We start from the raw sequence: 16,798 nt of genomic DNA on the forward strand, positions 1-16,798 counted from the left end.
AATAGAGGAGATCCCAGTTCCTTTCTTTGTTGGCTATTGTTCTTCTGAAGCATGCTGGCTAGAGAATTCGTCTCTCTCCAGTTTGCAGTTGGTCACTGAGGTGCGAACAGGGGTGACATATGCTGGTCCCTCCCCTCCAAGCCTGTCAACCCACAGGACCCTTCACCACGTTGGTGTGTGCCCCGCCTACAGAATCAGTTTGGGTCAATTCACTTTGTCTTGGCCAGGGGCATGATGAAGGCCAAGTAGATCCCACCAACCTGCTCTGGGCAGGGAGCAACCAAGTGAAGTCACTGCCATTCCTATTTCTGGCCCATACTGCTTGATTCTAACATGTCGTCCAGTTGGTCGCCCCTTTCCTGTGGGAGGGTCTTATTCCGAGCACACACCACAGGTTAGTGCAGGTCTCCATGATGTGTCCATTCTCTGTTGGGCTTGCCAACCCCTGACTTCAGCCTGACTGTGGCTCTGGTAGAGAGCCCACTGCGATTGCGAGTTTAGGCAACTCCAGCAAGAGCGCCCCGGCCATGAATCTGTGCTCCTTTGATGGTAGCCGTGCGATTGAGTGTTTGACCAGCTCTCTTCCCTTTAGTTTCTCCATGGATCGAGAGGATCCATCTCCCTCGGTCTGGTCCTGTCCAGGATGATTTATTCTGGTATCTGAGTTGTTTCTCTCAGGGAAGCTCTGTATTTTGCTGCCTACTGATCTGCCATCTTTAGCTTCTACTTAGTTCTTTCCTAAATAAAATTTCTACTGGTTTCTTGGACCAATTAATTTCATGATTCTTCTGAAGGCATCAAAATTGCCATGTAAGCTTCCCCATGGTTGTAGAAAAGAAGTAATAAAGGGCTTAGTTTCCTTTAGGATAAGTATAATGACTGAATTAATAGATCCTTTGCTCAGTCTTGCACTGTATTATCCTAGAAAGGTATTTTCCCTGGAACGAGGCACGCTTTTTGAGTTAATAGAACAATGAACTCAGGAAGTATATTGGTGGAGGTGTTGAGGTTCATATTCAAAATCTCATGCCGAACATATCAAAACAATACAAATAATTGTTTGGGGTAATTTGTTTTTCAAAACTCATAAATGTTCTCCAAAGAAAATTATGAAAACTATTGATAAATCACCAGGTGAAACTGATTGTTTTATTCGGGCTTCAATGTTTTAGGAAACCAAGAACAGATGCAGGTATCATAACTGGTTATTAACATGCATTAAACAGGCAGAGGGATGACCATAAACATGCAGAACAATTATTTTAAAATTGGATAATGCATTGTTAGATGTTATTGGCCAAGTTGAACTGTAATAACTCTTTTATGTTTAGGTTTGTAACTATAAATAGACTAGTCAGAACTTTTCTTATAGGTCATAAATTAGCAGCAGTTTCTTGAAATAAGAACCAGAAGGGAAAAACTCTTTTACTCCTGTGAAAGCAAAGACTTTTTTAAGAAAGGAAACAGGCTATTTATCTTACTGGAATAGCCAGCCATGCAGGCGTGTTGCTGTCTTAATGGCCTTGGTTGTTTGAAAGCCACAGCTGATTGCCACTGAAGCTGCTCCCTATACAGGGACAGACTCTTAAAGGTAATTTCAACCATTTTATGCTCAGGAGGTATTCATCTTTTTCCTGATTAATAGTTTACAATTTTAAATAATTGATGGTTTTAGTTCTTATCCTCCTTAGGCCTCCAAGGATTCATGTTTGAAAACATTTTCTATTCCAATATCCTGTTTGGTTGGCATACCAGTAGGGATCTTGAATAGGGACTACCTGGCTCCATGTGTTCCCCATGCTCTCTCTCTCTCTCTCTTCTGGGTTTTAAAGTTAACAGTAGGATATTCATCTCCAAATATACTGGCAACGTGAAATGCCACTCATTTCTCACTAGGAGTCAATGTTTGACCTAGGAATATCACTTCTTTCCAGGCCAATTCATAGGTTTGATTAAGGCTCCTAAACACCTATTAACATATTCATCAGATGATCCAAAAACTTTCTCAGATCTTTTGTTCTTAAAAAAGCAAAACAGAAAAAAAGGGTAGAAATACTACAGAATTTCAAAAAATAACAGTAAGAAATCAATGTTAGTTAGTATGTTACATATTGTTATCTTAGAAGTAGTTGTCAAGTCATAAAATCAAAGCATAAAAAATGAACAGAAATCAAACAGTGACAGAACAAACTATTCTTTTTGATGAGCTAGCAGTGAATTAGTGGTATAGTTATCTACCTTGCACACTTAATCATACAGTTATATGTGTATAACTACAAATTGATTCTTTCCTTTTGAGCACTTTCTTTCCCTTTCATTATTACAATATCTATTGTACATTTTGGAACTTATTACTCCCAGTATATTATTATTATTTATTATACTAGGGAAACAATATGATATTTACAGGTGTGAATCTGATTTATTTCACTTTTGAGTATAGTCTCAAGTTGCCTCCATTTACCTATAAAAGCCTCTATTTTATCCTTTTTAATAGTTGATTAATATTCCATTGTATATAAACACCACATCTTTTTCATCCATTCTGTGGGCATTTTGTTTCTTTCCAAGATTTAGCTATTACAAATTGTGCTGCTATAAATGTGGGTGCACATATATTTCTGTGAAATGACATTTTCAATCTTTCTGAAAAAATACCCAGAAGAGGAATATCTGGATTGAATGGTGCTTCCAATCTTAGTTTTTTGAGGGTTCTCCAAATTGACTTCCACAGTGACCACACCATTCTACACTCCCACCAACAGTAGAGAAGTGTTTTTTTCCCCACAGCCCCACCAACATCTATATCGGTTGATTTCTTAATGGCAGCCGTTCTTTCTGGAGTGACATGGAACCTCAATGTTGCTTTAACTTGCATTTTATGAATGACCAGTGATGGTGAGCATTTCTTCATGTATTTATTTGTCATTTCTATATCTTCATCTGCAAAATGCATATTCATCCCAGATGCCCATTTTTGGAGTGGGTTTTTTAATTTGGGGAGCTTGATGTTTTTCAGTTCTTTCTATGATCTGGATATAACTCCTTTGTCTGAGGAACTGCTCACTAAAATTCTTTCCTATTATGTGAATTTTCTTTTCACTTTGTTGGTGATTTCTTTTGCAGTGCAAAAACTTTTTAATAAGACGAGATCCCAGTTGTTGATTCTTTGAAGTACTTCCCATGTGCTTTGCATTTTGTTCGTGAACATTTTGCCTTACTCCTATATCTTTAAGATTTCTATCTACTTTGTCTCCCAGCAGATCTAGTGTTTCTATTTTGATATTTACATCGTCAATCCATTTTGACTTTAGTTTAGTGCATGCTAATGTACATGGTTCTAGTTTCAATCTTTGGCATGTGGAAAGCCAATTTTTCCAGCACCATTTATTAAAGAGGCTTTCTTCCAGTGAACATGTTTAGCCACTTTGTCAAAGATAAGGTGGCTAAGTATCTTTAGGGTTGTGTTTGCATCTTTTAATCTGTACCATTAAATTTTAGGTCTATATTTTGCCAGAACCATGCTGATTTTATCAGTGTAGCTTTGTAGTATAACTTGAAGTCAGGGATTGAGATGCCTCCTGCCTTGCCTTTGTTGCCCAGAATAATCTTTGCTATTCTAAGTTTTTTATGTTTCCAAATGAGTTTTGGGGACATTTTCTCTAGATATCTAAGGTATATTACTGGTAATTTTATTGGGGTTGTATTAAATCTGTATAACAGTTTTGGGAGTATGGCCTTTTTCACAATGTTGGTTCTTCCTAGAACAAGGGATACCTTTCCATTTTCTAATATCCTCTTCAATTCCCTTTTTAAGAGTAGTATAATTTTCAGCATATAGGTCTTTTACATTCTTTATTAAGTTGATTCTAAATATTACATTTTTGGATGCTATTGTGAAAGGTTTCATTTCCATAATTTCTGTCTCCGTGAGTTTGTTGTTTGTGTACTGGAATGCTATTGATTTTTGAGTGTTGACTTTGTATCCAGCTACACTGCTGAATTTGTTTATTAACTCTAGTAGTCTTCTGATAGTTTTTAGGGTCTTCTATGTAGAGTATCATATCACCTGAAAATAGTGATAATTTAACTTCTTCCTTTCCTATCCTTATTCCTTTTATTTCTCTCACTTTTCTGATTGCTCTGGCAAATGTTTCCAGAGTTACATTGAATAGGAGTGGTGATAGTGGACATCCTTGTCTGGTTCCTGATTTTAGAGTGAAAGTTTTCAGTTTTTGTTCATTTAGTATAATGTTGGCTATTGGTTTGTCATAGATAGCCTTTATCAGATTGAGGTAGATACAATGTATTCCAAGTTTCTGTAGGGTTTTTTTCATGAACAAATGTTAGACTTTATTAAGAGCTCTTTCTCTGTCTATTGAGGTGATCATGTGATTTTTGTCTTTGGCTCTGTTGATGTGGTGTATTACATTTATTGATTTGTGTATGTTAAACTATCCCTCCATTCCTGGGATAAATCCCACCAGGTCATGATGTATAATCTTTTTGATGATTTGCTGCATTCTATTTGCTAGTATTTTATTGTGAATCTTTGCATCAGTGTTCATTATTAAGACTGTCCTATAGTTTTTCTTTTTGATGGAGTCTTTCTGTGGTTTTGGTATCAGAGTGATACTTGTCTCCAGGAATGAGTTAGGGAGCATTGTGTCCCTTTCAATTTCATTGAAGAGTTTGAGGAGTAATGGAATTAAATTTTCTCTGAATTTCTTGTAAAATTCAGCAGTGAATCCATCAGGACCTGGGCTTTTCTTTGTTGGTAAGTTTTAAATCGCATTTTCAATTTCAGTTGCTGATGTTGGGTTATTCAAAATTCTGATATCTTCTTGTGTCAGCTTTGATAATTCATATAGTTCTAGAAATCTGTCCATTTCCTCTGCACTTTCCACCCTATGTGAATAAGGATTTTCAAAGTAGATATTCATGATCTTTTTTTTCTGAGCTCCTGTCACATGGAGTATTGTTTTTCATCCTTTGACTTTAAGTTTGTAAGTTTCCCTAGAGTCAAATGTGTTTCTTGTATACAGCATGTTGTTGGATACTGTTTCTTGATACATTCTTTTGGCCTATTTATTTTAATGGAGGCCATTTACATTGATGGATGTGAGTGATATGTACTGACTCAACTTTTTTATATTATTTTCCTGTTGTTGGTTTTCTGTTTTTTCCTCTTGTTTAATTGCTTGCCCTGTCTGGGTGGCTTCCTTACATTGTTGTTCTGAAATTGTAGTCATTTTTTTTATCTCTCTCTGGTATGTCTTTATTATCTTTTTTTTTTTTTTTTTGTCTTTTTCGTTTTTATTGGTACCAGGGATTGAAGTTACGACTGCCTGCTTGCAAGGCAGGTGCTTATGCTGCTGAGCTAAATCCCCAGCCCCCTCTCTAGTATGTCTTTCAGTACTCTTTCTAGGGTTGGTTTGGTGGACATGAATTTCTTCAATTGTCCTTTGGCATGGAAGTATCTTATTTTTCCATTAAATTTCAATGAAAGTTTTGTAGGGTAAATCAATCTGGGTTGAAAGTTGTTTAATTTCAGGCCTTGAAGTACTTCACTCCATGCTCATTTTAACTTGAGAATTTGTGCTGAAAAGTCTGCCATGATTCTAATGGGCTTTTCTTGATAGTGAGTTGTATCTTTTCTCTAACAGCTTTTAGTTATCTTTTTTATGCGTATGTCTGGGTTCTGAATTATTATATGTCGGGGTGTAGATTTATTTTGGTGATGACTGTTTGATGTTTTATATGCCTCACTTATCAGCATATCAGATTCTTTTCCCATGTTTGGGAAATTTTCTGCTGTTACTTCTGTGAATAGTTTTCCTATGTGATTTATACTGACTCTTGCATCTTCATTGATGCATATTAGTCTTAGATTGTTTCTCTTTGCATCATCTTGAAGCTGTTGGGTTGCTGTTTTATGCTGCTGTGTTATTTTTAAAAGTTCTTTCCTTTAATGATTGTTAGGTAGAATTCTGTCCTCAAGGTCTGAAATTCTATCCTCATCTTCATTCAAATAGTTTGGCAACTTTCAATAGAATTTTTATTTCTTGAGTATCTCTTTTAACTTGTTTAATGCATTCTATTTCTTTTCTATATTGTTCATTCAATGTGTCAATCATTTTTATACGGTCCCATATATTTTAATCTATATCTTCTCTAGCTTTGCTGAGCAATTCTTTTATTAAAGTTGTCATTTCTTTCTTTACATGAGAGATAATTTCTAATCTGATTTCCTCTATAGCTTCGTAGATTTTTTTCTTTATTTCATTAGCTATATTTTCAGAAATTTCAGGTGTATGAATTTTAATGTCCTCTATTTTGATGTCTTCTGTGCTTGTTCCTAATGGACTGGATGTTTGAAATTGCATTTTATTTTGTCATTTTCACCTCTTGGACTAGTATTTGGCCTTTCAATCCCACTACTCTCAGCTTTCAGCAGTGCAAGTTTTAGGGTCCTATTGTGTGGCTGATATTTGCCCAGTTATTGGGTAACACAATGAAGGGGAGGGACAGTCACCTGAATTCTCCCTGCAGAGCCTGTTGGGTGAATCCTATATTCTTCCTATGCTGACTAGCCTAGGAGTATTGGTGTAAATCAACCCTCAGTTCCTGCTGTTTCTACAGCTTCAGGCTGTTTCAAGCCTTCAGATCTACCTGGCTATAATGTTTGCCTCAGCTAGGACCCTCCTGTGTCACTGGGTGTCTTTCCTTTTGGTTGGGGGAGGCCTTATTGGCACTCTCCTCAATCAACCTGCTGTTCTTTGTGTAGAGGAAGAACTCACCCACACTCTTGCCATGCTTGCCAAGATCCTACAACTTGGGGAGGACTTTGCTACTGCTCCTGTTTACCCACTGAGGTCCTCTAATTGAGAGGGAAATTCACCACACTGTCACAAGTCCACTGATGTCCTCTGTGGGGACAAGGGATTATTGAGTTTCCTATCAGCCCAGCAAGGTTCTGCAGGTGGTAGAAATGGTTGCTGATTGTCAGTGGGCTGCTGCGGTCTTTTGGGTGAAGGGAAGGGTAGAATCTGCAGCTATGCCAGTTCTGGAGAGACAGGATGAAGGGCAACCAATGATCTGCAATGGTCCTAGATCCAAGGGGGCAAAAAGGAGGGGAAACCAACAATCCACAGCAGTCCCAGGTCCAAAAGGGTGAGAAGGAAGGGCAGCTAACAATCTGCTTCTGTCCCAGGTCAAGGAGACAAGTAGGAAGGGCAGCTGATGATCAGTGGCCCTCTCAGATATTTTTTGATCTGTTTGAGGTTGCTAGCCAAATTCTCCACCCACCTCCTCTCAGGGATATTGCCCTAGAGAAACTTGAACAAAATCAGATAAAAATGGATAGAGCCTGGTAGATGCTTTAGTTATGGCAGGCATTGAAGTCTTGTCCTTAGGGTACAAAGAATAAGCAAAGGGAACTTCAGCATCAGAAATGTGCATGTGTTAGATTGCACCTTAAGAAGCAGAGATGTCTGGCTTCCTGGAGACTTATGTTCACATTTTGAATACAAATCAGAATTGTCTCAGTGCAAAGGAGGTCTGTACATATGGTACTTCTTACTCTTGCTGTCTCTCTGACAGTAACTCTAGTTATAAAATAGTATTATAAGAAATACTTTACATTCCACTTTGCCTCTTGGGACCAGGCAGACCATGCATGGGTACAGAAAAATATTATCAACTCTTCCTCAGAGTGTGAGGGTTGAATAGCAGATCAGAAGTATTTTGTATTTTATAGTGGAAATACAATCACATGATGGGGCTTTAACTACTGTAGTCCTGTGCCTAATGAAATATGTTAAAATTATATTAAGACATGTACATTCACCACTATATTCCCCATTATTAAGTGAGACACATTTAGTTATTTAAACATTTTTCCAATTTGTTGTTTATGGAATGTAACTTGGAAAGATCCAAAGGAGAGTTCCTAAACCTGAAGACCTGAGATGCTTTTAAAAGCATCTTTCACAGAGCTGGAGCTTTGGTTTTCAATTAAAGCAACTTACCCATTTTTTATCTTTCATGGATCATAGTTTTGGTATTGTATCTGAAATCTCATTGCTATATATAAAACCAGAATCAAGCCTGAATTCTAGTCTATCAAACTGAAGCTTCCATGGTGACCATCTTAAATCCTTAAACTAGTATTTTTGAAAGACACAGAAATCTAGTCACTACAGATCAGTGATCTTCTATTTATTACCTTATAAACATAACTGCACCATCTCTCCATTTTCCCTTAAATGTCATGATCTGGGTTATTGGTAGTAATAATGACATTATCCACATGGTTATAACTTCAAAATGATGCATTTAGAATTTAACTATGAGTGTTACACTCCAAAGAACAATATACATTTTTGTTTTCTAAATATATATTAGGGGTTATATATAATAGTTTGAAATAATTCACACTGAAATCACTATTTTTCAAGTAATAGGATGGGAATAGAAATCATCTTGCACTCAGGGTAAGATTCTAAGTGTACTGATAAACAGGCACTTTTCTGCTTGTCTTTTTGAGCACTTTTTTGTGCTTTGGAAGAATAACTGGATCTCCAAGTTGGCATATATTACTAACTTGCTCCAGTCAGAAAAGTGCAATGGAAACAGACTCAAGGAGGCATTTATGAAGTTGTCCAAGTGGGAAGAGAAATAGCATATGACTTTTGTCATTGCTAAGTGCAAGGTCATTTCTTTGACAGATGGAAAAACCCAGGCCTTTTATCCAAAATGAAAATCTGTCTTCCTCAAGGATTTGATTTCATTTCCCATTTTTCCCTTGTGTGCTATTATATCCTGACTGGCTAGCAAACAATGGGCAGCATCAGTAAAAGCCTTAGAAGTGAAGCAGAAAGCATTACCTGTATTTTTGGTTAAAACTGCAAAAAAGAATGTAGAACAGGAGACAGCTCAAATCAGGACTTCACAAGTCATTAGCAGAGAGCCTCTGTGCATATCTGAATGATATATTCATGGTCTCACTTATGGCTGAGGTAGACCTAGTAAGGGAGTCCTGAGTATATACATCCCTGTCTTTCCCTTGTGAGTATAGAAGCCATAAGACACAGATAGTTTGTTAAAAATGGCAGCTTGAAAGGTAGATTACTGGAATTAAATCTTAATTAAATGACTGATTTTCCTCCTACGTGAAATAACACGGCTGAGCTTGTGAAATGAGCTGAGGTTGATACAGTCTTGAAAGGCAATTTTTGCACTGCAACCAAGAAATGAGGCGGCTTCTTTGAAATAGTTTGGATTAGTTTAGAAAACAGTTCATAGTAGAGGAAAGTAGCTTCAGAACTCTCTTATACACCTACATATACAACAAAGCTGTACTAAGTGCTCAAAACAGAACAAGGCTAATAGCATGCGAGGTATGAGAGTGAAAACAGCATGGCTTCTGGGTTTGAAATTTCTATCATTAGTCTGTGAGTTGGAACACATAAAAATATAAATTAAAATTTGACAAGATTGGTAAATTCTTGAGAATATTTGGAAAATCAGCATTTAGTGATTGCTAATTACAACACAGATACATTACCTTTCATGCATGATCTTAAAATAATTCTGACATTAACCTTTTCTCTTATCCCTTATTTTATAAAAGGTTTTGCTGATACTAACAAAGATTAAATAATTTTTCCAAAGGCACACTGGAAAATGGTAGTAAGGCGAGACTTAAATGACATAATGCATCTGCTAAGACAAGTTTGAACTGAGTGCTCCTTTTCAAGGTTGATTTGGATAAGTTAAAAAGCCAATATACCATTTGCCATAAACTCTGATAAAATATAAATTAGAGATATAAATCATGCCTTGCCTCAAGTAGAGAATTCGGGGACTTCATGTAAGAATAATCCTCTTTTCTAGTACACAGATCATTATTAATTCATTGGGAGCATCTGGCTCTTAGTTGTGCTACATAAATGTCCCCACACTGGTGACCCATGGCTGATTCCCTCTTCTCCACCCTGCTGTCTGATGTTCCTCTTCCTTCCCAAGAGGATGCACCATTAGGACAACTGCTTCCCAGTGAGAGCATGTTTGTAGGGAGTCCCAAACCAGTTCCTCATATCTCATACCACCTAAATTGCTTACAAGTTGACTAGATGTTGCTGAGTACCAGGCTGTTTACATGTTCAGGACAAAAAATAAATGGACTCAGGAAAGAGACCAATTTCCTCAGTACTTCTGGAAAGCAATTTATGTATTTATTCAATTGTTAAAACATGTTTAAGGAGCTGTGCATTCCAGACAGCTAGGCAGCTAGCTAGAAGACTTGTGTGTGAGGTTAGAGACACAGCAATCTGTCCTGGAGCACTGGCAATCTAGTGGGACAGAAAGATGCATTAAGAATCATAGCAGGTGTGCAGTACTATAAATATGGAAGTGAAGGGCAAACAAGAGAGAATTAGCTAGAGCCAGGAGAGTAAGATGTGGTGTCCTGAAGGCTAGGTTATAAAGGACCACTGGAATTTTAATGAGAAAAGAAAAGTGGGACAGCAATTCTAGGAAAAGGAAAAGCATACAAAAAGCCAGAGGTAAGAAATCGTGGCTTGTTTGAGGAGCCATAAGTAGGTAAAGTTGGCATCACATGATAGTATTAGGGAAATGGCGAGTGGTAAGCAGAAGTTTTCAACTAAGGAATTAAGTGTTTTCGTGAGGGTTACAGACATGGTATCTTGGTTTTGAATTAGAATGGGGAGTCTGTGTTTCTCATTTTTTTCTCCAATGTATCCACATTTTCTTTGACTTTAATATAATATAAAATAATGTTATATTTTTCACAGTTTCTGAAGAAGACAAAGGATTTGGACCAATTTTTGAAGAGCAACCAATCAATACCATTTATCCGGAAGAATCACTAGAAGGGAAAGTTTCACTGAACTGCAGGGCACGAGCCAGCCCTTTCCCAGTTTACAAGTAATGCACCTTATTTGCTCTTTTCAAAGCATGCCCTTCCCAAAAACCATGGGCCAGGAAACAAACAACACATATAGACTGTTGAAAAGCATTGTCTAATACTCCAATACAGAGTAGCTTTCTTAAATATGTGTAATTAGGTCACTCACTGTTATCTGAACAGATAATGCTATTGGCATTTCACATCATTCACTTAAAAATTATCCAATGAAGTGATGTTGTTAAGCGTCCCAAAGGTTACATGAAAAGCATACATAATTTAAATATATGAGTTTGGAGGATAGATTTTTTTGTATGCATGATCTTGAATAATTCATATCTATAAAGGATAGGTAATATTTTCAGTATTAACCACATCTGAAAATCTTGCATAGGTAATTCTATAAAACATTATCCTTTTAATAATATCAAATCTACAATCAAATAACGAAATTTTAGTATATCTCTATTTATTTAACAATCTATATAAATTTATTTTTCTTTTTCTGGGTTACACATTTATGATATCAAAAGTACTTATGTAAAAAGCCATGGTGAGTTTTTCTGATTCAGATGGCTCAGAAAAATGAACGGTTTCTATTGTTATTCAAAGAATAGGATTGAAAACTAAACAAATGCCAGTAGATTTCAATTTCAGTTGTAAAACAGTTCCATGAAGACAAAGCAAGTGATTGATGGGGAAACTGAGGACTCCAGCTTGGTTAATGTCACCTGATTTAACTGAAGGTTGTCATTTAACAAGGTTGATTTTAGTAGTAGATTTTTTCCTAGATGGAAGAATAAGATGTTATTGGTACAAAAAGTTAGTATTAAAGAGAATAGCTCCTACCTAATTCTACTTGCACTCTTTTTCTCTTGCCTCTAGCTAGAATTACAAATTGTTCTTAAAAGAAAATATGAATTTAGACACCAAATCCCTGTGTAATTGTTCTTGTTTTCAATTTCATGCATGGAGGTGCATTGTAAGTTGTAAATAACACATTGGTTCTAAAAATATTTGATGGGCTAGATTTACTGCTACCCTCCAGCTGTACATAAGGGAAATCTATGCATGTAGTCATGGGCATGGACTAGTATGGCAACAGAGGTTTAATCTGAGGTCATTCTGCACAGGAAACTGCATTCACAATAAATTCTTTCACTTGAGTTAGTACGTCACAAAATTCAGGACTAAAACATGAGTTTAATGACTCCAAAGAAGCATATAACTTTTCCACTGTTTATCTATATAGATAGATTGATAGACTCTCAAAAGTTACTTCAGTGATACTTATTCTGTGATGGTCTGTCCTGGAAATTCCCACAGGGAACCTTAGAAAATCCTCTTCTAGGCCGGAACAGGGCAACAAATCCAAGATGTTGTTTTCAGGTAGATTTCCAGGAACACATCCCTGACAAGACTGTGCTTCTTGTTGCCCGTTCCCTCACGTGGCAGACACTAAGGAGAACTTTTCCAGCAGATGATTCACCAACTACATTGCATAGGTTGCATCCACACTGAAATTCCCAGGTTGAGTTGACCTCATTATCCATGCGTAAACACAGAGAGCTAGATGGGATTCTGAAGCCTGTTAGGAAGGCAGCCAGTTTCAGAAAGAGAAAAAAAGGAAAGCAATTATCTCATGGTGCACCTAGTCTGACAGAAAAGAACACTTGAAGTTTTAAAAATTTACTTAGTATTCAGAGCGAGCCATATTCACCTTGGTAATCATGGAACTTGTCACTCACACTGTAGTTTTATATTTGTAGTATGTTCTGAGATAATGTGTTATTCATGGCAACACCCGGAGAGGCGAGAGGTACAGGAGAGAGATTTGCCTCCCACTTAGCACCCCGAGGCTCCCATTAGCTTATTCCTATCCCCAGAGCAGCAGGCACTACACAAAAACTATTTAAAGCAGTGCAAAAGGGACTGCCACATTAGCATATATTTCTGAAAATAGACCCATGAGCTTACACAGACAAGAACTATTAATCACTACATGATATCACAGGCAGAATCAGATCCATTAGAGGAAATTAAGATGAAAACCCAAAATTGGGAGCCAACATAATTGGGAGAGGAGTCCCAATAATTGGCGTTGCACAGCAATAAGTGAGCAACAATAGTGGATGCTTCAGGTAGGGACAGTGCTGCCATCAACTACGGAAAAGGGCAGGGAGACTCATTCATTGGGTTAAAGGGAGAAGTTTATAAAATACAAAAGCCTTGTTTTTTATCTTGCTTTTAAAATTATCTGATATACTGTAAAGACTATAATTAAAAATGTTCCAATAACTTTGATTAAAAATATTCTAAAATCATTAGGCTTTTTAAATAGCATAACCTTTTCCCTGTGAAATGATTCCAGAAGTGGGAGTTGTGGTTATGGCTTCTACTCAACTACTTGACCCCTTTGACCTTGATGCCCATGTCCTCCTCAGGATGTGGAGGCTCAAAGGCTAACCCCTTATACAGAGCCATGTAATTATCACAGTGGTCATCTTAGTCAAAACCTGTTTTCCACATCCGTTCTTCTTGTCTCACCAAGAATGCTAGATCCCGTTTTCTAGGTGAATGGTCTGATCATATGCAGCATGTCTCACCAAAATTGCGAATAAGGGGTATTCCTTCTGCCAAAACCAATTCCTAAATAATGAGAAAAGGCACAACTGGTTTCCACCTCAGGATGAGGAATATCTAGTTTTACTAATTTATTTGTGACTTGGAACAGTTTTATCATTTGTCAATGGTGTGATCGCCCTCTAGTGGTACAAATATGACAATTACTAAGCAGAACCTTGATTTCCATTTGCTTCTTTGAAAAAATTACTTTGCTATTTGGGATCAAACATTGATTTTTAATTTCATTATGTTAGCGTTATGATTTTAATATTTTATACAACATTTAAATACACGTATGAAGGTATAAGTAGGTAGATGGTTATCAATCATAACTCAAGTTTATCCACTAAGAAATCAAATTATGGAGTAACACAACAAAATATTTGTCATTTAGAACATCTAATTTAAAAAGAAAATAGGTCATGCAGTTTCACATTTGTGTTTCTGTACATTAACTAAATTATACATCATGATCATAATACTCAGGAGTGTAGGACATAAAGAAAACACACTGTCATATTCTTAAACATCTGACTTAACATGCTGCTGTACCCAAATTATTTTAAATGACGTTTCTGTCAGCACAGTTCAAGCCTCCACCATAGCCATGACGTATCTTTTCTTCATAGATGGAGAATGAATAATGGGGACGTTGATCTAACAAGTGATCGATACAGTATGGTGGGAGGAAACCTTGTTATCAACAATCCTGACAAGCAGAAGGATGCTGGCATATACTACTGTTTGGCATCAAATAACTATGGGATGGTCAGAAGTACTGAGGCAACACTGAGCTTTGGATGTAAGTAACCATAACATTAAAATAGGCAAGTTTATTTATGTGAAGTTAAAAAAAAAGGTTTTTAATTATTGATAAAATTCTACATGAATTAAAAGGTTATTTCTTTGGTGATCCACTCTTTTGGTGTGTTTCTTCTATTAAAATACCTCTGTTTACTTTTCCCAGTAAAAAGTGGCCCCCTTGCTTAACTTTTCTAACAAAGCACTGAATGTTTCCTGTGTGTTTGTAGAAAAAGGCACAGTATGTTTCCTCACACAGGTGACAGCCTGATACTGTTGCCAAGCGAGATACATGTGTGGAAGTTGTAAATTAAAATACAGGGATTTTGCGGTTGTATCCAGGATAGATAGCAGTGAGTGCCACGCTAAGAGTAAGAAGAATGGAGCAGGAAAAATAGTTGCAGGAAGGTGCCATAGACAGGGTGGATCTTACAAGATGAGTGGAACTTAAGGGTGCCATAAAGAGAAAATCTCCGGAGAACATGATGTCATGCAGCATAGTTTGAGTGCATTTAAAATAGTGTGAGATTATGTCATGAAATAAATTTTCACCATGTTTTGAGGGGTCTTGAATGACTCTGAAAGCTAGCATCTGTAAAACTGCTAAACCACATCCTCTCAGTGAGAGCAATCCAAAAAGAATGAAAATTGGTTTTTAGGGGAAGAAACCATCCCAGATATTACAATCCAATGGTTTGTTGTTTTCCAATGCTCTTACATATGTTGACAGTGTCTTATTTCACAATATTTAATATCTCTTAGAATAAACCAAATCATATTTTGACTAATTTAATTATTTTAAATTTAACTTAAATGACAATTTTCACCTTGTAGGAGACAATCATGAAAGCAAAATTGAGAAATATTATGCTAAGCTAAAAATAAGTAGGTTCTGAAAGGAAATTATGCTTTGAGAGATGAGGTAGACTAGATGATCTTCAATGTATATTTATGTCAGCATTTATAATCTTTTGCAATATGGACTGTAAGATACAAATGGTGTTTTAACAAATCTTACATGGTAATAATAATCACCAGGCAAGATAAGAACTGAGCCAGAAGGGATAGTATGGTTAAATTAATGTGACGAAATTAATGTCAGTAAGGCCACTGACTGAGGAAAGGATTCACAGCTTGTCTTATACTGAAGGAAAGATGGCTCTAAGTATATTTTTCAAGGAAAGTCTTGTTAAATGGGGAAAATCGGTTCTTATTAAAAATGGGTTGGGAACAAGAAAAGCCAATTTCAGGGATAGAAAGAAGCATGTAAATGGTTGAACCATATAGAGGAGTTATGACAGTATGAAGTTGTCCAGGTTGAAATGTCAAGTAAGCCACTGAGGATAGGGGTGGTGCTCAAATGAACTTGAAATGTTGGTGCAAAGGGGCCTCTCCAAAAAGGATAGTGATTAAAAAGGATGTATCTATAGAGGTAAGCAAGACATCGAGGGTAGTGAAAATTAGCTATTAAAATTTGGATGTGGAACACAGATAAAGAACTGGAAGAAAGGCAGCATTAAAACAGAGTAGATATTAGTAAAACGAGTGAAGATTCAAATGAGGTAAAGATAAAAAAGGATAGGGATTTAGCTCAGTGGCAAAACACCTGCCTGGCAAGCACAAGGTTCTGAATTCAATTACCAGTACAAAAAAAAAAAAAAAAGAATGAAAGAAAGAAAGAAAAGAAAAGAAAAAAAAATGAAGCAAATTGTGAGTTCTGAGTACACAAAAAAGAGTAAAGGTCTTTGGCTTATGCCAGGCCAGAGGGTTAGGTTTTGTGTGCTCTCTCTGAGAGCAAGAGACTGCTGACATATTGAATACTCACAAGGGACCGAGGAAATCAGTTTCTAGAAGAAAGTAAACCAGCTCTTCCCTTGAGCATCATTCCTGAGCCAGGTATTGGTGCTCAGCATGTTAAACTGATATTCAGTCACATCTACTGCATTCTCCAGACTGTAGCAAACAAGGGAGATCCAAGTAGCTATGGAAATAATAAAGGTACTATGGACACCAAAAATAAAATAAAATAAAAATAAAGGAAATTAGAACTAGGCATACTCAGAGTTTGAGAAGGAGCAAAAGATTGTTCCCTTTTACATTCTCCAGCTAACATCCTTTCACTTGTATTCCTTCCCCGAGTCCTCCCATGGGAAGAGAAATTTCCTTCACATGAGCCCACTCTTCTAAGTTTTCCTATTTATTCCTGGTCTGTGTCAGATCTCTGGTGTTTTCTGATTCCATTATATTTCACTGAGATTCTCCTGGAGTGTAAAACAAAAGTTTCTACAGAAATTTTGTGCAGGCTGTGAGACACACCCATGGATTTGTAACTTGTGATAGGACGCTTTAAGAGTATGTGAGAATATCACAATGTGCAAATGAGTTGGACTTCACATGTTCACCAAACCAACCTCAAGGTGCATATCTCAAAAGCGAGTTAGT

The 16,798-nt window shown here is 36.7% G+C and overlaps 1 protein-coding gene across 4 annotated transcripts in view; it reads left to right on the forward strand.

Annotated features, from left to right (window-relative positions):
• Window positions 1-16,798, forward strand: part of Cntn1 (contactin 1) — a 373,034-nt gene that overhangs the window by 229,124 nt on the left and 127,112 nt on the right. For all 4 annotated transcript variants that reach the window (XM_063254557.1, XM_013159444.3, XM_063254558.1 and 1 more), the window contains 2 exons: window positions 10,818-10,950; window positions 14,185-14,357. In XM_063254557.1, the coding sequence (XP_063110627.1) occupies window positions 10,818-10,950; window positions 14,185-14,357 (306 nt within the window). The remainder of the gene's footprint in view (window positions 1-10,817; window positions 10,951-14,184; window positions 14,358-16,798) is intronic.

The sequence above is a fragment of the Cavia porcellus genome, unplaced genomic scaffold, assembly GCF_034190915.1.
Source record: "Cavia porcellus strain 051 isolate PalLab524CR breed Dunkin Hartley unplaced genomic scaffold, mCavPor4.1 scaffold_8, whole genome shotgun sequence".
Lineage (NCBI taxonomy): Eukaryota > Metazoa > Chordata > Mammalia > Rodentia > Caviidae > Cavia > Cavia porcellus.